Below are 26,720 nucleotides of genomic sequence, written 5' to 3' on the forward strand. Positions count from 1 at the left end.
TGTGGATCATTTGTAAATTAGTAAAAAGAAAAACTGGATGATCGTGAAGGTCTCACTTATGACTCTGATGATCTTATGACTTGAATATAGCTTTCCAAAATATGTCTTTTATTTAAACTGAACCTCACCTGCATTTATCACAATATTTAGATTTAGCCCTGGTTTCTTTTCTTCTTAATTATATAGGATTTGCATAAACAAATACTCTACTTTCCTGCTATGATTCTGCATTTGAAGGATAATCGAGAGTTTTTGCAAATCATACTCTTAAATCTATGTCATTGTAATAATGGCCTTAAATTTTCCAAAAGCTTTATGTTAAGAAGTAAAAATTATCTAACAATAAATTCCCAGTTAAATGCTTATTTAAGCTATCATTTTCTTAACTATCAATATTAACAGTTTATTAAATTTGTCTAGAATCAGTAACCATCAGGAGATACCTTGGCTTGAAGAAGGTATTGCTCTTGTAATCTTAAAAGTGGATAAGTAGACTCCACTGTCAACTCTGTAGATTCAGGTGTTTATAACCTTTAGTTACAACATCACATTATTTCTCACTGTTCAACTGGGCCTAAGTCTAAGGGAAATTCTTGCCAATTAACATGGAGTGAATACAGAGATTTCTAGATGTACTTGGCAGTCTGTGCATAGTTACCTCACACAGACAGCTGTATCTGATCTCCAGTCAGTTGTACATTTTCTAGAGTATTGACTCTGATTACTTTTGCCACGGGGAATCTTCTTGCTGCCTACAAGTAGTTAAGCATGGAGTTTTAATATATGTTCCCCTTTCTTTAATTTGCACTTCATTGTTTTTCATGACTAACAGAAAGTGGTTTTAGAAGCTCATGCAGATTGTATTTATTTAGCAAAAAAACAAGTTTTCACTGTGCTCATAATAAGTAAAAGAAGAATTTCATTAAATCTAAAATTGAAAATTAGTATATAGTCACTTAAAAGAAGTACTAAAGAGAAATATATGCTTCAAACCATAAGGTAATATGAAATCAAAGCTAATAGAAATTCTTATCAAAAAGTTTACAATCAAACTAATATAAAACAGCCTTAAAAAAAAAAACTAGTTTACATTCTACCAGTTCTATATACAAATTTGGGGTTGTATTCTATATAGCAGATAATGTTGAAAATATTTTGCTATAAATATTGTATTTGCACATTTCTTTTTTCATGTGATAAATTATAAGCACGTTGTTTAAATTTCTTTCATCATCAGTCTGGCACAATGAGCAAAATTTTCTTAGGAATGAAGTTTACAGTGTGATTCATGATATTCATGTAAAGATTGTCTCATTGTCTTAATGTTTCAGATATTCCATATGTGTCTCAATATAAGCTATTTCATCAAGACTGGAGTCTTGAATATAGAGTATATGAAGAGCAACAGAGGAAATCTATTATGCACAGTAAAATGCACCATTGAGATGCTGCTTTCACAGTGTTTGCCAGACCAGTGCGGTGTTTTCTATCCGTACTCAGACATTGCTGTTCTTATAGTCATGCATAAAAATAGCAAAGCAGGACTTCCCTGGCAGTCCAGTGATTAAGACTCTGCACTTCCAGTAGAGAGGAGGCAGGTTCAATCCCTGCCCAGGGAACCAAGATCCCACATGCCACGTGGCGTGGCCAATTAAAAAACTACCAATGCAGTAGTATATTGGCTGATTCATTCAGAAACAGTGTTTGAATGCAGATGTGACTCTGTTAAAGCAATATATTTTAAACTAGGACTTTAATTTACATATTTCTGTGAGATTATGTTTCCAGCAACATTTTTAACCAAAGGATAGGTGAAATATTAATATACTGATTATATAATAGAGCTACAAGTGGAGAAACAGAAAAAAAGATGATGTAAATATGGCTAACCTGGTATAGTCTAGAGAGAAACAAATGAGAAATGATAAATTACCCTTTTACCATTGACTAATCAGCCACTCTCTTTAGAGGATTCTGTGAAGCAAAAGACCATACATGGGATATATATCCCAGTGACTTAAATTGAAGATTCTTTTGGTGAAAGCAGAAGTAGAAGACACAGTAAGGCCTCAATTCATATTATAGATTTGATAATTAATTAATGTGAATATCTGTTCTGCTGTGACTTTCTTCAAATGTCTTGAATTCTATTAGGTTGGTGCAAAACGAGTTGCGGTTTTGCATTGTTGAACTTTGCCTTTTGATATTGGAATACATTTTTAAATAAATGTGGCTATGTTATTCATCATTTTAATATCCATTTCCTGATTTCTTTTGCTAATTACATTACTTGCTGTTTATTTTATACTTATTTTAGACTATAGAAATTATATTAGACAAAAAGCAAATTCAAGTGATTTTTAATACAAGTTCAAAATAGATCATAAAGCAGCAGAGACAACTCATAACATCAACACATTTGGGCCCAGAAACTGCTAATGAGCATACAGTTCAGTGGTGGTTCAAGAAGTTTTCCAAGATCCTTGAAGATGAGGAGCATAGTGGCTGGCCATCTGAAGTTGATAGTGACCAATCGAGAGCCATAGTCAAAGCTGAGCCTCTTATAAGTACGTGAGAAGTTGCTGAAGAACTCAGTGTTGACCATTCTATGATCATTCAGCATCTAGAGCAAATTGAAAAAGTGAAAAAGCTTGGTAAGTGGGTGCCTCACGAACTGACCAAAAATCAAAGCAGTCATAGTTTTGTCGTGCCGTTGTCTCTTAATTCTACACAACAATGAACCATTTCTCAATTGGATTGCAAGGTGTGACGAAAAGTGAATTTTATACAACAACTGACAACAACCAGCTCCAGTGGCTGGACTGAGAAGAAGCTCCAAAGCACTTCACCAAGCCAAACTTGCACCAAAAAAGGTCATAGTTGGAGAAGGACATGGCAGCCTACTCCAGTATTCTTGCCCTGGAAATCCCATGGACAGAGGAGCCTGATGGGCTATAGTCCATGGGGTTGCAAAAGAGTCAGACACAACTTAGCAACTAAACCAAAGCAACAATATTTAAGTTAAGGAGTGATTAGGTTGAACTCAATGAAATTGCTGGTGTTCAACCATTTTTCAGCTACAAAACCCAGCAATGGTAGCAGTTTCATATGATTCAACCTATGTATAGAATATCTTAACGGACACATAGAGTAGAATGTCATTAATATGTTAATACATTAATTAATACCTATTAATATGGTACTAAAAGTACACTGGGGAAAAAAAAGTCCTGGTCACTGCTGGATGGTCTGCTGCCCATCTGCTCCATTACAGCTGAATCTTAGAAAAACAATTACATCTGAGAAGTGTACTTGGCAAATCAATGCAATGCACTGAAAACTGCAATGCCTGCAGCTAGCATTGGTCAGCAGAATGGGCTCAATTCTCCACAACAATGCCTGACCATGCGTTGTACAACCAATGCTTCAAAAGTTGAACAAACTGGGCTGTGGAGTTTTGCCTCATCCACCATACTCACCTGTCCTCTCGCCAACTGACTACCACTTCTTCAAGCGTCTCAGTGACTTTTTTACAGGGAAAAATGCTTCCACAACCAGCAGGAGGCAGAAAATGCTTTGCAAAAGTCCATCGAATCCTGAAGCACAGATTTTTATGCTACAGGAATAAACAAATTTGTTTTTCATTGGCAAAGATGTATTGATTGTAGTGGTTCCTATTTTGACTAATAAAGATGTGTTTAAGCCTAGTTATAATGATTTAAAATTCACAATCCGAACCTGCAATTATGTTTGTACCAACCTAATAGGATCTTTTTCTGTACTTCCTTTACAATTTGAAACTTACTGAGAGCTACACATAAGTTTTATATTTTAAGTTACCAAATTTTTATACCCATATTTATTCTAAGCATTTTTAGAGAGTATATCAGTTTTTAGAATTTATCTACTTTTAAATTATCTAGTTATGCCTCATCTAGTTGTACTGTTTAGAATTTATCCTTTAACTGAAGAGTGTTGATGAAAATTAGTCCATCTAAGAGATGGAAAACTTTATTTGAGCCAAACCAGGGAACAGCATCTTAGAAAGCTCTAAGAACTGTTCCACTCATTAGAAGTCAAGGCACAGTTACGTAAGTTTTTTGGAACACAGGGCTATACATTAAATGGCATATTATTGACAGTTTACACAGTCCAGATCTAAGCATCATTTTGGCCCCTTTCAAGATCAAGAAGAAATGTAATCTTTTAAGGAGTTGTGTTTTCAATGCTAGGAGAATTGTTCTTTATGATTGAGCAGGTATTCCTGCTGATGGGGAAGGTTTGGTTGATGCATAGGGCACATATACAATGCACAGTGTGGGGAAAGAGGAGGCCAAAGGACAGAGAAGAACTTTTTATATTTAAATTTTTCTTGTCTTGCCATAAAATGTGAATTTTATTTTGCAACAGTATGGGTCTGATTTATATAGTTTAATTATATTTATTCTTTTAGTTTTAATATATTCAATTAACTGATAAGATATGAGTACTTAGAGATCTTAGCAATTTGGTATAGTTTTAATATGCCTTTTATCCTTAGATAATATTTTGAATGTCGTAAGAAGAAAGCCAAGTGTAACTCAAAAGTTTTTTGGTCTGAAACAGTGGAAAAATGGAGTTATTTAGTGACCTGAATATGACTGCTGAAAGAGTAGAATTGAGAAGAAAGTTGTTCAGTTTTGGACAATTGAGTTTGACATTCGTTTTAAAAAACAAGTGTGGAGGTTATATTATCAGTTGGATAGATAATTCTGGGTTTCTGAGGACAAATCTGGGTTTAACATAGATCTTTGAATTATTAACATAGAGATAGTAAGTTTGAGTGATATCACTTAGGGAGTAGAGATCTTAAAAAAAAAAATACAGGGATTAAACCTAGAAACATTCTTTAAAGTTCAGAGTACTTCCCAAAAGGAGTTTGGGAAAACAAGAGGACCTGTGTAGTGATCTAATAAGGAAGAACAGTACAGTGCTGTTCTTTTACTTGGCAGTGTATTTTGGCCTTCCCTTGTGGCTAAGCTGTTAAGAATCCACCTGCAATGCTTGTGACCTGGGTTTGATCTCTGGGTTGGGAAGATCCCCTGGAAAAGGGAAAGGCTACTCACTCCCGTATTCTGGCCTGGAGAATTCTATGGACTCTATAGTCCATGGGGTCGTAAAGAGTCAGACGCTACTGAGCGACTTTCACTTTCATTGTTAACGTATATAGATTTACTAAATTTGTTTAATAAGGACAAAGTATTCCTTAGAATGGATGTACCACATTCTATTTCACTTCTCCTGTATTGGTGACATATGTTTTATAATTTTCTCCTCTAACTATAATTTTTGATTTATCTGGTTCCATAATCTATCTTCCCTGGTGGCTCAGTCAGTAAAGAGTCTGCCTGTAATGCGGGAGACCTGGGTTCAGTCCCTGGGTCGGGAAGATCCCCTGGAGAAGGAAATGGCAACCCTCCAGTATTCTTGCCTGGAGAATTCCATGGACAAAGGAGCCTGGTGGGCTACAGTCCAAGGGGTCACAGAGAGTTAGACACAACTGAGTGATTTAACTTTCACTTTGTTTCACTTTCACAATCTATCTGGGTTTATTTTTGTTTATGATTTGCAAAATGGTTCTATTTTTTCTAAATTCTGTTTATTATTATGCTTTTACATATTGATATGAAATGACACCTTTCTCAGATAGTGCATTTTTAGGTTATCTTTTCCTTTAGTCTGTTGGTTCCTATAATAAAACTATACTGTTTTAATTTCTGTAGTTTATTTGAACCTTTGAAATTTGGTAGAGCAAGTCCTTCAAAGTTCTTAGTTTTTAAAACTGTCTATTTTTGCTTTTATTTCCAGTATTCTGGGAGGTGGGTCATAGAGAATCCTGCTGTGATTTATGTCAGAGAGTGTTGTGCCTATGTTCTCCTCTAGGAGTTTTATAGTTTCTGGTCTTACATTTAGATCTTTAATCCATTGTGAGTTTATTTTTGTGTATGGTGTTAGAAAGTGTTCTAGTTTCATTCTTTTACAAGTGGTTGACCAGTTTTCCCAGCACCACTTGTTAAAGAGATTGTCTTTAATCCATTGTATATTCTTGCCTCCTTTGTCGAAGATAAGGTGTCCATAGGTGTGTGGATTTATCTCTGGGCTTTCTATTTTGTTCCATTGATCTCTATTTCTGTTTTTGTGCCAGTACCTTACTGTCTTGATGACTGTGGCTTTGTAGTAAAGCCTGAAGTCAGGCAGGTTGATTCCTCCAGTTCCATTCTTCTTTCTCAAGATTGCTTTGGCTATTCGAGGTTTTTTGTATTTCCATACAAAATTATCTTATGCATTTTTCTCTTTCAAATGAGTTTTATTTATTTACTTTTAAAAGAGTAACCATTTTATTTCATTGGTGTGTGTAAGACATACTAATGCAGTTTTATATTTTTTAAAAACCAGATACAGTTTCCTCAAAGAGATTTCTGTCAGGAAAGGCTTGCTGACTGCTACTGCTGCTGCTGCTAAGTTGCTTCAGTCTGCATCTCATTTATTGTCTGGGCTCAGCAATGGAAGCCAGGATATTCAGTGCACATTTGGGTGAACAGTACCAGATACGAAAGTCAAACAATAAGGCTTTGTTTCATGTTTTGCTAGAATTCTTTCCAATATTTCTTGTGTGGCTGGGAAAAGGATACACCATCTTTCAGAGAAGGAAATAATTAATATTAAAATGCTTCTTTAATATTAACAGTGGAACTATTTTAAAATTTGATGATGGAGTATTTTACTTATCCAGAGATCTTGGCAAGAGGAAAATTGAAATGCTGATCACATCAACGATTTAATAAGGCTTAGGTAGAAAAGTTTGCTTGAGTCTTTCATTTGGGATTAAAGTTTATGTGATTTATAGTGCATATTCATAGAAAAGTTGTAAAATGTTTGGTGTTTAAAAAGAATGACTTTTAAATTATCTCATTTCCTTTCTAATATTTAGATCATAATATACATTGTTAACCAGGTTCAGAGTAAAAGCTGATTTTGATGATTTGTGTGTCAAATGAGTTTTAGAATCAGACTGTTAAAATCCATCTTTAAAAAGCTATTGGGATTTTTATTGACATACAGTGAATTTATAGATTATTGTGGGGATAAATTATGTCTTTGATATGTTTTTTCCTGTTGTAACAAATTATCTTTTCATTTATTTGGTGGTTGTTTCAGATATTTTTGTTAATCTTGCCCCATTTTAGTTAGTTTATTCATAAAGATTTTGTTGGGTTTTTTCCTTTGATATAAGAAACATTTATTGGGTGGCCTGACACATGCTAGTCACTGTTTTAGGGACCAGTGATGTAAGATTAAACAAAACAAAGCCCCTGCCCTCACTACGCTTATATTCTGATAAGAAGGCATCAGGGTCTTTCCTGGTAGAGCAGTGGATAAGAATCTGCCTGCCAGTGTGGGAGACATAGGTTCATTCCCTGGTCCAGGAAGATGCCACATGTCATGGGGCAGGAAAAGCTGTGCACCACAACCACTGAAGCCCACGTGTCCTAGGGCACACAAACCGTGACTGCTGAGCCTGCGTGTCACAACTGCTGAAGCCCGTGTGCCCTAGAGCCTGCGCTCTGCAACAAGAGAAGCCGCTGCAATAAGTCTGTGTGCCCCAAGGAAGAGGAGCCCCTGCTCCCTGCTACTGGAGGACCCCACCCAAAGACAACGAAGACCCAGCACTGCCAAAAATAAATTAGTTTTTTGAAAGAAGGCATCAGGCAATAGAACAGTGAATAAGTGGATACATAATGTCAGGTTATAAACAGGAGAACAACTAAGCAGGGAGAAGAGGGCAAGGTATGTGAAGAGCAAAGCAAAATCTTTAAAAAATCACTTTATATATTTTTTCCTATCTTTTTTCCCCTATCTCAATAATAATCATTGTGGTTTTAAATAAAATAGTCTAAAACCCTCTACATATGAAAGTATAATGTAAGTTGAGATTATTAACTTAGGGGACAAAAATTTATGTCTCTAACAGCATAATGCCTGTTTATTTTTTTCTGGATAAAATTATATGTCAAATTCCATTTAAATCTAAAGAAATCTAAAGAGCATGTATTTTCAGTGAGGGCATGCAGATAATCTTGATTCATCTATGTAATTCTATTGATTCAGTTCAACAAAGTTCTGTAATAGGCACCAGAGGGTATAAGATAAGTGAGAGTCTGTCTTTCCCCTTTGGGAGCTCATGATACAGTGGGGAGTTCAGAAACAATTACATAGAACTTTCATGCATGTCTGAGAGTGATGTATTCGTGATCTATAGATCTTAATCAACTATGAATATGAATTATTGAAAAAATGAATAAAAGAAGTAATGAGTGATGGGTATATAAACCAAATGATATTAAGACTAGAAGAGAGAATAATTTTTCATAACTCAGGGATGAAGGAAAGCTTTCTAAAAAAGGTGACATTTGGTTTTCATTTAGAAAAATGAAAAAACAAATCTGAGCCAGATTATGAGAGCCATGAACGATATACTGAAGCCTCAGAATGTTATTCAGTGGAAGGCAAAGTATACTTAGTCCCATAAAAATATTTTTGAGTGTTTATTGCAAAATAATTGCATTCATTCGTTTACATTTCTGAACAGTAGGAAGCGACAGCAAGTCACTAGGACTTTTCAGAGATAAAACCAACTGACATGGTAACCAGTGGTAGGGAATAGGGTCGGTGGTGGTGAGGGGTGACAGTGAAGGCTAAAGATGATGGCAAGGTTTTAGGTTATGTCTTGACAGTTGTTGTTCAGTCTCTCAGTCGTGTCCGACTCTGCGCCCCTTGTCTTTCACGGCAGGCTTCCTTGTCTTTCACTATCTCCCAGAGTTTGCTCAAACTCATGTCCGTTGAGTTCATGATAGCATGATTACATAATGGCATATTATTACTGGGGAAGAACAGATTTGTAGCCCTAGGAAGTGAGTTTATTTTTGCATATTTTTAGTTTTAGAAATATTTAGCAGATAACTAAATTTTCTTATCTCAACATCCAGAAAGAAGTTCAGACTGGAGATAACTTGGGAATTAAATTTAAAGGAGTAGATGTAATTGCTCAGAAACGAATGGGGCAAGGGTTGCCAGCAACCACCAGAGGCAAGGAGGAGGCAAGGAGAGATTCTTTCCAAGAGCATTCACAGTGAGCGTGCCCCAACTGATACCTTGATTTCAGACCTCTAGTCTCCAGAACTGTGAGAGAACACACTTCTTTTGTTTCAGCCACCCAGTGTGTTGTGATTTGTTACGGCAGCCCTGGGAAAGTAATGGCAGGAATGATCAGCATGTACTGAGATATGGATAAGATTGCCGAGGGAAAGAGTATAGATAGATTCAGACTAATTTTAGACAATTTTGACAGACCAAAGTTTACTTTTTTAACAGTTAAGACCAGACAAATGTGATACTTTTTATCATACCATACAAAAATGTTAGTAACTGTTGTATTCTACCTAGCCGTTTCATTCATTTGTTTACCAGCTGAAGGCATATGAGTTTTTGAGCCTTTAGTCAAAGAAAGCATAAAAGGGGCATGGGAGTAGGAGGATTAACCCTTAAGCACATTTAATAGACAGAAAACAATAAGCTATCAAGGGGCTATGAAGAGTATTAGGCCACAGATAAGAGAGAATGAGATCACAGAAGCCAAGTGAAGAGAATGTTTTAAGGAGGGAACATCAAGAGCTCCTTAAAATCTGCAGTAAGAAAAATACCCATTGGATTTGGTCTCAGATTCTGGTGGTGATGGAAACAAGGGGCGTTTGAGTGGCATGTATCAATGTATAGATTTCAGAAAGATACTGTTACTCTTAATGTAGAGGAAAGGCGAAAAGAAAGGGAAAGAGAATTTGCTAGTAGGTATTGCATTTACCCAGTTAAGAGCTAATGAAGATTGAAAATGAAAAGGAGATATAATTAAGAGGATGAGTATATAAGAACTTGGGGATTAAAAGAGAGAACAATAAAAAAATGGTTCTATAATTCAAACTCATGTCACTAAATGGATGATAATATTATTAACACAAAAAGGAAGAACTAGTAGAATATCTAGATTGACAAGATTAATGCATTTCTAAAGCTAGAAAAGACTAAGAAATGGAATAGAAGGAAAAAAAAAGAAACTTCATCTCCTCCAAAATTAAAGATAGCGTGAAAGTGATCCTCAAGGAAAGCAACTTGATTCCACTGGTTTGTTTGTTTGTTCTGTGGCACAGTCATGTCCAACCCTTTGCCACCCCATGAACTGCAGCACACCAGGCCTCTGTCCTGCAAGTTTACCCAAGTTCATGTCCATTGCATCGGTGATGCCATCCAGCCATCTCATTCTCTGACACTCTCTTCTCCTTCTGCCCTGTTCGGAAATGAACAAAGCTGTGAGGCTGCTCTAACCTCAATCACAGAACAAACTATGATACAGATTCAGAAAACCTCAAGGTGATTGATTACACAACCACTGGATGTCCAAAGGAGTGAGTCTCTCCTGTGGTGTCACATAACCCTCAACCAAGGCTGGCAGTTCCTGCAAACTGCCCAAAAAGTTCAGAGGTGTTTTGGTTGGAGGTTTGGGGAGCCATGTGCATGAATGAGACTGCCCGTCTGCTGTCCTTCACACTGTTAGATAGGGTTGGAGGGGGAACTTACTTAAGCATATGGTAAAGTTACCCATCTATAGGCCTTCATTTTGGGGGCAAAGAAAAGTTTGATGAGCCCTAAAGAAGACAGTAACCCTCTTCCCCCCTCATCACATTCACCAGCCCAAGTGAGGGAACATGCTTGCCGTCTTTCAGCCTCCATTTCTCCAGCGACAGCCCAGTGTGCTCAGTGTGTGACTGCTCCCCTGCTGGCTTCCACACTGTATCATCTGAAATCTAGAGGAATCCCAGTCCTATGTAACCCTATCTGCAGCTCCCCTTTATCACCATGCATCAGCTGGCAAGCCCAGAGCTCTGTATTTCCCTGAAAAATCCCCTTCCCTGCCCCCACCACAACACTCACAGCCTCACCACTATCTCTAGGGATGCCAAGGCCTAGCCCCATCATGCCTTTGATCCCCATTCGTGGCAGTCCTCACCAGAAACCCGGCCTCACCGTTCATTCCTGATTTACAGGATTCTCAACAAATGTGTGTATGTCCTTTGTTCTGCCTTGTCTTCTACCTCTTCTCAATTCCAAAATGTTCTTGAATTCAGTCATGCATTACCAAAATTGCCTTTATGTGCAACTGTTCTCTGAAGATCGCTTTACTGTCTAATCGAAATGGAGCTCTTCGCTGAGGAAGCTCACTTGCCATACTCATCAAGCAGTGCGCTCTTCTGTCTCAGTCCCCTGGTATGAGGTGATTGGCTGCTTTGTCGCTACTTCAAGACTGTATTCATCATCTAATGTTGTTTGAGAGATCACCGCAAAACTGAATGACTTAGAAACAATAAATTTTGTTATACCTTATTACAGTTTCTGTGGGTTAAGGATTTGAGACTAACTTGGGCATGGATTTCTTATATTAGATTTTTTTTTTCCTGGAAATAATATACCCCTTCCATTGTAATATATTTTCCAGAAATACTCTTCTCATTTCATTCTGATGTTAAGTAGTAATTTTAGCTTATTATTGGTGGAGGAAATTTCTACCTATTTTCAGGCAAGTAGACATGCCTTTTTCCTGGCAGCACAAGGCAAATTGCAGAGCAGTTTGGTACACTAATTATACTTTTATTAGATGGTACACTAATTGTACTTTTCATTACAAATCCATTGCTTGTTTCTTAAGTGGAATTCTTTTCCTGTTTTGTAGCAAGCTGACTTTCATCTCCTCCTTTCCATTCCTACAAGTTTGTTCTGTAGGTATTTGGTTGGACTATTAGAAATTGAAAAATTGCTAGTCAATAATTTTAAATTGTATAATATTCTAGTATTATATTTTTGGAAATTAACTATGTCTTGTTGGAGCTCTGTTTGTTTGCTTTTCATTAAGTCTTCCCAACAAATATTTTCATGACTTGTAAGTCATGAAAAGACTCCTCATGTAAGTCTCTGCTCAAATACACATTGTCAAAGAAGACTCCTGTATTAATTAGAACAGAGGGATTCAACTAGTGTGTCATGGATGCTACATGGGGGTCCTGTGATATTGCTTCCTTCATCCCATGGGTTTTGGCTCAACACAGTTATCATCATCTGTTTATTCCACTATGACCTACAAAATCCACCATATTCTCTGAGTGCTGAGCTCCAAAAAAAAGTTGGGAAACACTGAATTAAAGATTTAGATGCTAGATAGTTTCAAACCCAAAGTAGCAGTCACTTCAACAAAACAGATGGATGTTTCTGTTTGGTCCCAAGGCAGACAATTAGAGCTAGTTAAAGGAGCTCTGTGGGCATCCACACAGATGCCTTCAGATGGTAAAGAATCTGTCTGTGATGCAAAAGACTCAGGTTAGATGCCTGGGTTGGAAAGATCCCCTAGAGAAGAGAATGGCTACCTGCTCCACTATTCTTGCCTGGAGAACTCCATGGACAGAGGAGTCTGGCAGGCTATAGTCCATGGGGTTGCAGAGTCAGACATGACTGAGTGTCTAACACACAGACACACACAAAGGAGCTCTATACAAAAAAGCCTTTGAAGAACCCAGAATCCTTCTGTCTTGTTGCTCCATCATCTGCTTGCCAACATGACCATAAAGTGAGGAGGGGAGAGCTTTCTCCTTTTTGAGCATTTGCACACATCTCTTCTGCCCACATCCTGTTAGCCAAAACTTAATCTCTAGCTATTCTAGTGGCTGCATGGGAGTCTGGGAATTATAGTCTTTAATCTGAACAGCTGAATAGTCAGCTAAAGATTGAATGCTCTGTTACTTTATAAGGAAGAAGGAGAGAGCAGATAGGGGAAGGGAAAAAAAATGGTTTTATTAGTTAGGACTTTCCTAAACACTCTCAATAAAAGACCAAAACCCCATTTCTTCAGCCCCTTACTCTTTAAAGTTTAGTTATTTCTTTCTTCAGCTGTCAGAAAAAGAATTAAACTACTTACAGTAACCCTTTCATTTAGCAATAATCATGTTTTGGTTAAATCGTAAAGCCTTCAGTAAAACTCAAACCTCTCTTTCAAGCCATCTTGGTAATTGACGAAGGAAGTAGACTGGGGTCCCTTGGACTTGGATAGGCTTCAAGAGCTCCATGAGTCCTGGGCAATTGTAAGTGAAGTTGTTTATATAGCCTGGTGGTTAAGAGCATGGCCTCTGGAGTCAGACTGCTGGTTTAAATTCCAGCTCTGTCGTGTGCTAGATTTGCAACTTATGCAGTTCTCTTAAAGTCTCTGTGCTTAGTTTCTCTATCTGAAACATGAGAACCATAGTATACCTATTTCATAGAATTGCTGTGGGGACTTGTTAATACGAAAGCTCCTAGCATTTAAAGGTAATTAATGCATTTAAAGTACTTATAACAGTGTTTAACAATATTGTGTTGTATAAATACTAGCATTATTATTATTTATATTCCTGGGGCAAGGAATATGTCTTCCATCTTCCATATGATTATCAAATAAGGTCAATTATAAAATCCTAATTAAAAGAAAGAAGGAAATCACTATCACAGGCTCATGTCTATATGAAACTTAAATTTTCTCTATTTTAATCCAAAACCATCTGATATTTCATAACACAAACGTTTATTTGGTGGAATCTACTGTGGTGTTGGAGAAGACTCTTGAGAGTCCCTTGGACTGCAAGGAGATCCAACCAGTCCATTCTGAAGGAGATCAGCCCTGGGTGTTCTTTGGAAGGAACGATGCTAAAGCTGAAACTCCAGTACTTTGGCCACCTGATGCGAAGAGCTGACTCACTGGAAAAGACTCTGATGCTGAGAGGGATTGAGGGCAGGAGGAGAAGGGGACGACAGAGGATGAGATGGCTGGATGGCATCACTGACTTGATGGACGTGAGTCTGAGTGAACTCCAGGAGTTGGTGATGGACAGGGAGGCCTGGCGTGCTGCGATTCATGGGGTCGCAAAGAGTAGGACATGACTGAGCGACTGAACTGAACTGAACACCAACAGTATTGCTTCACTGGTAGCTCAGTGGTAAAGAATCCATTTGCCAATGCAGGAGACATGGGTTCAGTCCCTGGTTTGGGAAGGTCCCCTGGAGGAGGAAATGACAACCCACTCCAGTATTCTTGCCTGGGAAATCCCATGGACAGAGGAGCCTGGTGGGCTACAAGGGTTGCAAAAGAGTCAGACACACTTAGTGACTAAATGACAGCAACAGCCTCAGTAATACTTTGTTTTAAACCATTTTCTTATTTTCTAGTTTTATTTTACTTTTTAACCTAATAAAAAATTTATATGTATCTCAATTTTCTTTTCATTACCACTGTTTTGATAAGCTTGAGTTCTTATTTTCCAGGCTTTAATTTAAAATAGATTTTTTTTTCCTTGTCAGAAATGCTGTGTAATTATTAGTTGTTCATAAGGGGTTTTAACATCAGCAAGTTACATATATAACTCTATAAGTGAGTCAACAGCAGATATGTGTGATTAAGTAGTGAATGTTGACTTTTTTGTTGTTGTTACTTAAACCATAAATCCATTTGAGCCAAACTGAATCACAGTTGAAAATGTAACATCCTATTAATATAATGGAAAAAAGAAGAGTGCATACAGCTGTTCTGGAAAGTGAACACTGTGGCTGGGGAAAAAATATTGATGCTTCAACATTGTTGGGAATAAATTAATATTGTTCTAGAATAAATTGCCAAATGTCACATTTAATAAATCATTTTATTAGAAAGTTGGGTCAGCAGAAAATGCCCAGTATCTCATTACTTATCTTCTATAGTTACACTGAACATGAAAAGTATTTCCATTTTAAATTGCTTTTGCTAAATCTTTGAGAAATAATTTTGGTAAATTGGCTGGTATCAGACCTGGAGCTTGAATGCAAAACAGCTGTTGTTGAGAAAATGCCATTTTCATAACATTAATATGTTTTCAATTAACATACTGGAATGAGCTGTTAAACATTACCACTTCCATGTTTAACTACTGTTTGACTTTCAAATGACTGATTTGCGCTCTCAATAGATTATTTACTTTAACTAAAAAAGGAAGAATTTTATTTAAGTAATTCATATTTTTCTTCCATCTGCAGAATATACCCAAGAAAGGCGGGGATTTCCAATGTGCCACTATTTGAAGGAAGAGAGATGGTGCTGTGGCCGTAATGCCAGAATGTCAGCCTGTTTGGTAGGATTTGTTCTTTCTCAACTAAGAGCTTTATCCGGATGTTGCTGAATTTGTTTCTTTGGCTCTGTTAAATGCCAAATTTTGCAGAGCATCTTTATTAATGCTTTTATGCACTGCAAATTATGAGGGGAAAAAAACAGCTTGCCCTTACAACATTATTCACTCTGCATGCAGTATGGTCCCAATTTATAGTTATACTTTAATTCTGCATTATGGTACTTAATTTTTTACATGTAATTACTTTAATTATCATATAAAATGTACCAACAACCAATTCTTAAACTCAGAATTACTTTAGTGCTTTATCCACAGCCCTGTGGTGTGTGTGTGTGTGTGTGTGTGTGTGTGTGTGTGTAGCAGATCATTGGTCTCCTAAGTTTTCATAAAATGGGAAAAATATTATTAAACTATCTGGGATAGGAAGTACCTAACTAGTTAACTGAAATCTTTATTTAAAATGTCTGAGTTGGCTCTTATCCTTAGATCTAGAACACTTTGGCCCACAGTTTTCTCTGTTTGTGGTATTATGTTGGTCTAAAAAGGACCAAATGCCAGTTAAATGGTGTTAATGGACTTTGCCATCATAAATGTAAAATATAGTTTCTACAATAATGTTTCTAATGTACAACCCCAAGGAAAATTAACTATTATGTGGTCATTATTTTGATAATTTTATATTGCCAGTAACACAGCAATGTAAAGAAATAGTGCTGCAGTGTTCTAGGTCATGTATCTGAGAGTCAACTTAGAAATCTATTTTTGCTAAAGTAATGATTTCCTTTGATAAGTCCTCTTAAAATATTTTTCTGGGAATTTGTCTTGGTCTTTCATTATATTTGTAAATAATACTCATTTAGGGTCTTGTTAGAATGGCAGCTCATTTTTGGAATGACTTGATTCCCAGAATGTTGGCAACTTATACCCTCTAAGCAAGAAGAAATTGAAATAGTCTTTTGCAGGGAATCTGACTTGTTTTTCAATCACGCAGTCGTGTCCAGCTCTTTGTGACACCATGGACTGCAGCACGCCCAGCCTTCATATCCTTCCCCATCTCCTGGAGTTCGCCCAGGTTCATGTTCATTGCTTTGATGATGCTGTCCAGCCATCTCATCCTTTGACGCCCTCTTCTCCTTCTGCCCTCAGTCTTCCCCAGCATCAGGGACTATTCCAATGAGTTGTCTCTTCACATCAGATGAACAAAATACTGGAGCTTCAGCATCAGTCCTTTCAGGGTATATTCAGGGTTAATCTCCCTTAAGATTGACTGGTTTGATCTCCTTGCTGTCCAAGGGACGCTTAAGAGTCTTTTCCAGCATCAGAGTTGGAAGGCTTCAATTCTTTGGCATTCTGCCTTCTTTACAGTCCAGCTCTCACAACTGTACCTGACCACTGGGAAGATCATAGCCTTGACTGTATGGACCTTTGCCAGCAGAGTGATGTCTCTGCTTTTCAACACACTGTCTAGGTTTGTCATTGCTTTCCTGCCAAGAAGCAATTGTCTTCTGATTTCATGACTGCAGTCTCCGTCTGCAGTGATTTTGGAGCCCAAGAAGAGGAAATCTGTCATTATTTCCACCCTTTCCCTTTCTATTTGCCATGTAGTAATGGGGCCAGATGCCATGATCTTAGTTTTTTTTAATATTGTGTCTTAAGCCAGCTCTTTCACTCTCCTCCTTCACCCTCATCAAGAGGCTTGTTAGTTCCTCTTCACTTTCTGCCATTAAAGTGGTTATTATCCACATATCTGAGGTTGTTGATGTTTCTCCTGCCTATCTTGACTTCTGGCTTGTAACTCATCCAGTTCGGCATTGCTCCTGATGTGCTCAGCATATTGGTTAAATAGATAGGGTGACAGCGGCGAGCCCGATCGTACTCCTGTCTCTATATTGAACCAGTCAGTTTTTCCATACAGGAGTCTACCTGTTACCCCTTAACCTGCATGCAGGTTTCTCAGGAGACAAGTAAGGTGATCTGGTATTCCCGTCTCTCTAAGAGCTTTCCAGTTTGCCATGATCTACACAGTCAAAGGCGATAGTGTAGTCCATGAAACAAAGACGGATGTTTTTCTGAAATTCCCTTGCTTTTTCTATAATCCAGCAAATGTTGGCAATTTGATTTCTAGTTCCTCTTCCTTTTCTAAATCCAGCTTAGACATCTGGAAGTTCTTGGTTCACGTAATTCTGAAGCCTAGCATGCAAGATTTTAAGTATGACCTTACTAACATGGGAGATAAGTGCAATTGTCCAATGGTTAGCACATTCTAGTACTACCCTCCATGGGGATTAGGATTCAGTTCAGTTCAGTTCAGTCACTCAGTTATGTCTGATTCTGCAACTCCGTGGATTGCAGCATGCCAGGCTTCCCTGTCCATCGCCAATTCCTGGAACTTGCTCAAACTCATGTCCATAGAGTTGATGATGTCATCCAACCATCTCATCCTCTGTCATCCCCTTCTTCCCCTGCCTTCAATCTTTCTCAGCATCAGGGTCTTTTCCAGTGAGTCAGTTCTTCACATCAGGTGACCAAAGTATTGGAGCTTCAGCTTCAGTATCAGCCCTTCCAATAAATATTCAGGACTGATTTCTTTTAGGATTGACTGGTTGGATCTCCTTGCAGTCCAAGGGACTCTCAAGAGTCTTCTCCAACACCACAGTTCAAAAGCATCAATTCTTAGGTGCTCAGCTTTCTTTATAGTCCAACTCTCACATCCGTCTGTGACTTCTGGAAAAACCATAGCTTTGACTATTCTACCTTTGTCAGCAAAATAATATCTCTGCTTTTTAATATGCTGTCTAGGTTTGTCATAGTTTTTCTTCCAAGGAGCAAGTGTCTTTTAATTTCATGGCTGCAGTCACCATCTGCAGTGATTGGAATTATGATTGACTATTTTCCAGTCCTGTAGCCACTGCTGGGTCTTCCAGAGTTGCTGACATAGTGAATGCAAAACCTTGATAGAATCATCCTTTTGGGATTTGAATAGTTCTGCTGGAATTTCATCACATTTTCTAGCTTTATTAACAGCAGTGCTTAAGGCCCACTTGACTTTGCTCTCCAGAATGTCTGACTCTGGGTGACTAAGCAGACCTTTGTAGTAATCTGGTTCATTCAGATCTTTTTTATACAGTTCTTCCATGTATTCTTTCCATCTCTTCTTGATCTCTTCACCATCTACTAGGTCTCTACCATTTTTATCCCTTACTGTGTCCATCTTTGGGTGGAATCCTCCCATGATGTTTCCAGTTTTCCTGAAGAGATTGCTAGTCTTTGCCCTTTTGTTGTTTTCTTGTATTATTAAGCATTGTTCATTGAAAAAGACCTTCTTGTTTCTTCTGGCTATTTTTTGAAACTCTTCGTTTAATTGGATGTACCTTTCCCTCTCTGCCTTGCTTTTCACTTCTCTTTGTTCTTCAGCTGTCTGTAAAGCCTCCTCAGATGACCACTTTGCCTTCTTGCTTTTCTTTTTCTTTGGGATGGTTTTGTTTGCTGCCTCCTGTACAGTACTACGGACCTCTGTCCAGTTCTTCAAGCACAGTGTTAACTAGATCTGGTCCCTTGAATCTATTCATTACCTCTACTGAAAATTCACATGGGATTTGATTTAAGTCATGCCTGGTTGGCCAAAGGGTTTTTCCTGTTTTCTTTAGTTTAAGCCTGAATTTTGCTATGAGAAGTTGATGATCTGAGCCACAGTCAGCTCCAGGTCTTGTTTTTTGCTGACTATATACAGCTTCTCCATCTTCAGCTACGAAGAATGTGATCAGTTTGATTTCAGTATTGACCATTTGGTGATGTCCATGTATAAAGTCATCTCTTGTGTTTTTAGAAAAAGGTATTTGCTATGACTAATGCAGTCTCTTGGCAGAATTCAGTTAACCTTTGTCCTACTTCATTTTGTTATCCAAGACCAAACTTGCCTGTTACTCAAGGTATATCTTGACTTCCTACTTTTGCATTCCAATCCCCGATGATGAATAGAACATCTTTTTTAGGTGTTAGTTCTAGGAGGTCCTCTAGGTCTTCATAGAACAGATCAATTTCTTTGGCATCCATGGTTGGGACATAGACTTGGATTACTGTGGTACTGAATGGCTTGCCTTGGAGACGAACCAAGATCATTCTGTCATTTTTGAGGTTGTAACCAAGTACTGTATTTCAGACTCTTTTGTTGATTATGAGGGCTACTCCATTTCTTCTATGGGATTCTTGCCCACAGTAGTAGATATAATGGTCATCTGAATTAAATTTGCCCATTCCTGTCCATTTTAGTTTGCTGATTCCTCTAAGCAAGAAGAAATTGAAATAGTCTTTTTGTAGGGAATCTGACTAGCCTAAGAGAAAAGTCTGAAGATACTGGCATTAGAAATTTTACAATAAAATAGGACCTTTGTTGTGAGGTCTGCAATTAATAGTCCTCTCGTAAGCACAGTGCTTCTGTTCAAGTTTATGATACCCACATTTTAATTATCAGCAGACGGCCAAGAATCATTAGCTGTCTAAGAAAGTCTAACAGGAAAGAATAGAGATCAGATAAACAAATAGGAAAGAAGCAACTTGGAGAAAACAATCCAAAATAAAAAGAGATACTATCTAAAATAATATATAATAGCAATTAATATCCCTTAGAAAGATAAAAGAATATAGTATATTAACAAAACAAAATTGTTTGCTGTAACTAAACATTCAGCAAACCATAAAGAAGGGTTTTTGAAAAGTAAATTCTAGAATAAAGAATTTATCAACCACTTTGCCTGACTAATGTCAGCTTCTTATAGAATACCCCTTTCCTTCTAGCTCTATCCTTGTCTTTACTCATAGGGATTTCTTTTATTGACTAAACTTAGAAAGTCTAAGGAACATTTTTTTGGTGTTTCTTGTTTCATTGCCTTTTTTCTCATAACTCACCTTTTCTATAAATATTCAGAGCTTAAAGGATTGAGAGAGTGAGACAGAGAGATATCTTTCTGGTAATGCTTTCAGATGAATTGTTAAGGGTACTAACCAGAGGGGGGGGGAATGAATTATATTAGTGTAATTTTATCAGCATACTTTTAGCCTGATAAAATTTCAAAATATTTTATATTAGTATGAAATGAATACTAAGTATATTCTCTTCATCATCTATATTTATTGGCCAAGAAAAATTTTTATATTTGTAAGAAACTGTTTATTACCTACCTGTCTATCTTTTATCATGTAATCAAAAGTTAACATTTGGTTTTCTAAAATAAACTCATCAATAACACATACCAAAAATAGCCCTGTGCTATATGATATTTGTATTGACACCAAATAATATATAATTAAAAACGTGTCTGTCACAGTATTGTTAATTGGCTATAATATTAGTTACTCAGTCATGTCTGACTGATTCTTTTCATGTCTGGCTGACTCTTTTCAATCCCAAGAACCGTAGTCCACCAGGCTTCCACTGTCCATAAATTTCTCCAGAGAAGAATACTGGAATGGGTTGCTATTCTCTCCTGCCAACCAAGGGATCAAACCCAGGTCTCCTGCAATGCAGTCAGATTCTTTACCATCTTAGCTACCAGAGAATTGTCTATTCAGTTCAGTCAGTTCTGTCGCTCAGTCGTATCCAGCTCTTGGCGACCCCATGAATTGCAGCACGCCATGCCTCCCTGTCCGTCACCAACTCCCGGAGTTCACCCAAACTCATGTTCATTGAGTCGGTGATGCCATCCAGCCATCTCATCCTCGGTCGTCCCCTTCTCCTCCTGCCCCCAACCCCTCCCAGCATCAGAGTCTTTTCTAATGAGTCAACTCTTCACATGAGGTGGCCAAAGTATTGGAGTTTCAGCTTTAGCATCAGTCCTTCCAATGAACACCCAATATGAAATAAAAAGTTTATTATTTAATAATCATCTTCTGTATTCATAACACTCTTGCTCTTGATGTTCAGTGAAGGTATCCTTGAAGTCAATGGAAAAGTTCCATTTTTTTCTTCAAACAATTTCTGTGAAGCAAACTTTCATAACATGAGCTCATTTTCCCACTAAATCGTCATGACATGAGATCATGAAAAGTAAATTGGGATTTGGAAAACAAGTTTTTAGTTCCCACTCACCTGCTAACTAACTTTGCAACTTGTGGCAAGTTCCTTTCATTGTCAGTGACCTTGTGCATCTGCAAAAATTGCACTTCGGATAATCTGTAAATTTTCTTTCAGCTTTAAAAGGACATGATTCAGCTAAATCTAAAAAGTAATATTTAAGAAGACATAGGCGTCTGAAGCAAATATGAGTCTTTAATTAAGAAGTATATGCAAATCTGTTACATTTTACTACTTTATGTTTGAAATATTTTCTAATTAAAGCTTTAAAAATAAAATTTTAGTTAAAATATTTTCATGTGATTCAGTTATAAAACAACGTAAGTGTGGAAATGTATGTTTCTAAAAAAAAACAGAAAGTTTCAGAAGGCTCTATTTCATATTTAAATTATAACAAATCTTTCATGTATATTGTATTATGACTATTTATTAGAAATACTAGGAAATGTTTTATAAAAATATTTTATATTTTAAATAAATATAAATGTAAAACCAACTACATGTAAAATTGTAAAAATATGTATTACTTTCTCTTAAAGTGAGTTGATCATATGTGAATTTGATTTGAATTTACAGACCATGCAGACCAAAATCATGTACTTTTGTAAGCTAAGATTTCAACCATAATTTGTTCAATATACTTTTAGTTAATAAAAGATAAAATTATATGTTTTTTAAAAATTGGAAGAAAATAAAACATAGCATATAAATTATGTTTATTATGTATATATTATAATAGCTTTGGATTTATTTGTTTTAGCTACAATAAAAGAGAGCCAAGAATGTATCTTTATCTTTCCTGTTTTCTAATTCCTTCTAAGTTCAAAGAGTGTACACAGTTGCAGTGTGTATGTGTTTGTGTGCATGACACGCATGCATATAGCAGCCCTAAATTATACAAGTGTACCAGTTAGCATTCCTTCATGATATTAACACTTGTAAGTGTATAAACTATTATGTTATCAGTTAATTAATCTCTTTAAATGTCTCTTTTACAAGCCCTCATATAATGTGTTTATAAGTTTTATAAGATAAGACTAAACATATCAACTATCTTTGTCTTATTTTTTTCTCCTTAAAGGCTCTGGAGCGGGTTGCAGTTGGCCAAGGTGTAAGTGAGAGTGTTTACTCTAATCCAGCTGATGAAAGTGATAGGTTTTCTCAAAGTGCTCTTCATACTTGACCTGCTAGTGAACCTAAAACCTGATGGATTTTAATACTCACTTTTCTTGTCTCCTCTTCATATTCAAACTTACACATTTTCTGTAAGTTTACTTTATTATAAAAGAGACTTGAACGCTCAGGAAAAGAAAATTAAGCTTTTAGGAAAACTTCTACATTATACTCTTATACTAGGGTCTCATTTCTTCATATTATATTAAACAGTCTATAAATATTTCTGAAGAATGTTGTTGCTGACTTTCAAGCTTTTATGGGCTTAGTTCAAGCAAAGATAAACCAGGTATAGCATTGAATTTATTTTTTAACTATAGTTCAAAGCACACATTTTATTTGGTTGTTTTTTAACTTTTTTTTTTTTTGACCTCATTAGTCATTAGTTGCAACAACCAAATGAGTCTTTATATATAAACAGATGTTAAATGTATTCAGTGTAATTGCTTTATCCTCTACCTTATGATTTATGAAATGTCTTAATGTTTGTAACATTTTTTTTAAAGAGTTCCTTTTAAATTTATCACAAAATTGTCTTACTGGACCTAAATTTTAGAGATTTCTTTTTAGCTTCTTTTCAGAGTATTAACATGTCAATTTTAATTTTTATATATAATAATAGTATATCAGTAGTAACAGGTATCATTTACTGAGTGCTTACTTTGGGTCAGACACAATGCTAAGAACTTTGTGTGGATTTTTTTTTTTTTTTTAAGTAGGAGCTTCCCAGGTGGCACTAGTGGTAAAGAATCCGCCTGCCAATGCAGGAGGCACAAGAGATGCAGGTTCGATCCCTGAGTTGGGAAGATCCCCTGGAGGAGGAAATGACAACCCAATCCAGTATTCTTGACTGGAAAATTCTATGGATAGAGAAACCTGGCGGGCTACACAGTCCATGGGGCTGCAAAGAGTTGGACACGACTGAGCACAGTTTAAAAAATATTGATTGTAGCTACCTAAAAACTGACAAAAACTGATTTTTTAAAGACATTCAAGCATATTTAAGCATGTAGGCTTTAGTCTCTGACGGCTGATTTGTGTCCTGTCTTACATCAGTTACTGGCTTAGTGAGCTGGGGACACATCATGATTTCTCCACAGCTTAATTTCTTTATCTGTAAAATACACATAGTAACAATCATAAAACTAAGAGTAATAGTAATACCTTTCTCATAGAGTTTTTGTGAGAATTAAATGAGTGAAAGATGTAAAATGCTTAAAACAATGTCACATAGTAAGTGTTCAATACATATCAACTCATATTACTGTTTTAGGTGATTAATTATGATCATGAAAATGAAAACTTAGTTTCATACAGTGCTTACCAAAGTTCAGTTCAAAGTTTGCTTTATCAATTAAAGTGCCACATACATGGCCTCTGAGGTGGGGACTGTTATCTCACATACACACAAGAAAACTGTTAAGTAGTGAACAGTGAGATTTGAATCTCTGACTCTGGAGCCCAAGCTCTTGACTATAGTACAGATCAAAACAGTGGTTCCTTAGGGGTCTGGAAGAGGAAAGAGCATTAATCATAGTAATGCCCCAGTGCATTTGTGCTCTGCTCTTCAGTTGCCCAAGTACTTGCTCATGTTTACAGCCCATCTTGTGAGTTAAGTATTCCCCAAACTTACATGAGAACATGATACAGAGCACAAGTTTAATAGTACATTCTAGCTTAATTGTAGAGTTTTTCCAGCTTAGTGCCCTGTCTACTAGACCTGTAACATGTATGTCTTAATATACATATACATCCTTTAAGAGTGTCCTCTGTCTGCTCCCTCTCATTTTAAAATTCATTAAAGTGTTAAGTTGATTTATCATCTGCAAAGGAAAGAAAGTAAACTCTGAGGCACATCCAGCTTTTTCCTGGAATAGTCAGGCATAGGCTGCTCGGAAGATGTTGACTTCTTTCCCACTTACCCGCATCTGTATTTACCAGGATGGATAGTCCCGGTTATTGTAGGAGTGCACATTCGAAGGCACTTCATAACTCTCTTGCCTTTCTCTTAGGAAACAGCTGTAAAGTTCTTTACTCAGGGTTACTGGGGAATGATGATTTATTCTATCCTGTTTGTATTCCTCTGTGCATTCCATGGTTGTATGTTCTCTTGCTTAAAGTATGTTTCTTGGGGTTTTGGTGGCCTTTATATAGTCAGTTTTTAATTATAAATAAATATACATATATTTCTAAGTTATCTGAATATCATTTTATATAATTTTTCTAAAAGGCATGGGAAAGGAGTACTTTAAGAGTTTCTTCTCAGCTTTCCTACATGAAAGTGTATAATAAAAAAATTGATGATACCCCATCTTTGCCAAAATGTGGAAGAAGCAAAATAGCATCGTGGCTTGGTAGTGGGACATCAGATCCAGGCTTCCTCAGCTCAAACAACAGCTTCAATATTTTTAGGAATTTTATATAAAATTTACATAAAATTGAAATTCCTATCTATTATAACTAATCAAAAAAATTAATTTGGTAAGCAACTATAATTCTAATATTTCACTTCATTAAATATTTCCCAGAATGTCTTGAATTTCAGTAGAACAGTATGAGTAGGTATTAATATATGAAAAGGGATTTAAACATTTCTGTGAGAGAACTGAAAGGATTTGGGGGAAATGGGGGACAGATAATAGAGATTGTAGGTACTGCAGAAAAGAATTACTCAAGATCAAAAACTATCGAATAGAAAATATATCCAGAGATGGGAAATTCTTAATGAAATTTTTGGAAAACTCTTCAGGAAATGAAAGTTTATAAATCAGAGATTTTGTCGTAAGTCAAGGAGTTGTGTTTGGAAAGAAATTTTGTATAAGGAGTGTGCCTTTTGAAGGTTATAAATTTTAGTGTGGGCATTCAAGTATGTATATGTCTGTTTTTCAGTGAGTCATTTAGGAGTTGGGTTGGAAACTGTGGTATTACTAATACCATTTCCTACTAGAAACACCCTTCTCACTGGTCCCACCATCCAGTGAGCATATAACTTGTGTTCAAAGTACTCTCTCAAGACCCTACAAGTCAGATGTTCTCCAGTGACATAAGAAGGCAATGCCATCAGGTAAAGACCCAAGAAATAATGTTTGACTCTCAACTGCCAACTTGAGATTTTTTTTAGTCTCAGCCTCTGGGACACACAGTGTAGGAACTTGATCTTAAATGGGGAAGCAGGGCAGTAGAACAGGTTTCCTGCCTCAGCACGTAGGCAAAATGTTTATTTTCTGCTAAACTCCACTTGAATCCAACGTGTTCTCGGTTCAGTTCAGTTCAGTCGCTCAGTCGTGTCTGACTCTGCGACCCCACGAATCGCAGCACACCAGGCCTCCCTGTCCATCACCATCTCCCGAAGTTCACTCAAACTCACGTCCATCGAGTCAGTGATGCCATCCAGCCATCTCATCCTCTGTCGTCCCCTTCTCCTCCTGCCCCCAATCCCTCCCAGCATCAGAGTCTTTTCCAGTGAGTCAACTCTTCGCATGAGGTGGCCAAAGTACTGGAGTTTCAGCTTTAGCATCATTCCTTCCAAAGAACACCAAGGGCTGATCTCCTTTAGAATGAACTGGTTGGATTTCCTTGCAGTCCTAGAGACTTTCAAGAGTCTTCTCCAACACCACAGTTTTAAAGCATCAATTCTTCGGTGCTCAGCTTTCCTCACAGTCTAACTCTCACATCCATACGTGACCATTGGAAAAACCATAGCCTTGACTAAATGGACCTTTGTTGGCAAAGTAATGTGTCTGCTTTTGAATATGCTATCTAGGTTGGTTATAACTTTTCTTCCAAGGAGTAAGCGTCTTTTAATTTCCTGGCTGCAATCACCATCTGCAGTGATTTTGGAGCCCCAAAAGATAAAGTCTGACCCTGTTTCCACTGTTTCCCCATCTATTTCCTATGAAGTGATGGGACCAGATAGTTGAAAACAAATGATAGTAACAATGTGGGGCTCAGAAGGAGAATTGAAGTTGCAAAAGGATAACTTATTAGATATGCACATTTCATTGAACTCTATCTTTAAAACAGTTTTTACCTTATTTGACTACTCAGAGGTATTCAATTATTGTTGACCTCCTTCCATACTTGCTTGTTTTTCTTTTTTTTCAACAGTAACTTGGCATGGAAACAGGGTTATTGTTCCTGATATTTGTGTTGAATTTTCTATACTATCAGTATTAAAAGGTCTTTGGCCACTATTTACAGTTTCTTAGTGT

At 36.9% G+C, this 26,720-nt stretch overlaps 1 protein-coding gene across 13 annotated transcripts in view; it reads left to right on the forward strand.

The window, feature by feature from the left end:
• METTL25 (methyltransferase like 25) overlaps positions 1–26,720 on the forward strand; it is a 250,623-nt gene that overhangs the window by 50,714 nt on the left and 173,189 nt on the right. For 10 of the 13 annotated variants that reach the window (XR_011255837.1, XR_011255836.1, XM_069584143.1 and 7 more), the window contains exons 6-7: positions 15,175–15,269; positions 22,418–22,447. Coding sequence is in view for 10 of the 13 variants with exons in the window: in XM_069584143.1 (XP_069440244.1) it covers positions 15,175–15,269; positions 22,418–22,447 (125 nt within the window). In the remaining 3 variants the exon portion in view is untranslated. The remainder of the gene's footprint in view (positions 1–15,174; positions 15,270–22,417; positions 22,448–26,720) is intronic. The other 3 variants (XR_011255835.1, XM_069584145.1, XM_069584144.1) reach the window with 1 other exon arrangement.

This window comes from Ovis canadensis, chromosome 3 (assembly GCF_042477335.2).
Source record: "Ovis canadensis isolate MfBH-ARS-UI-01 breed Bighorn chromosome 3, ARS-UI_OviCan_v2, whole genome shotgun sequence".
Taxonomy (NCBI): Eukaryota; Metazoa; Chordata; class Mammalia; order Artiodactyla; family Bovidae; genus Ovis; species Ovis canadensis.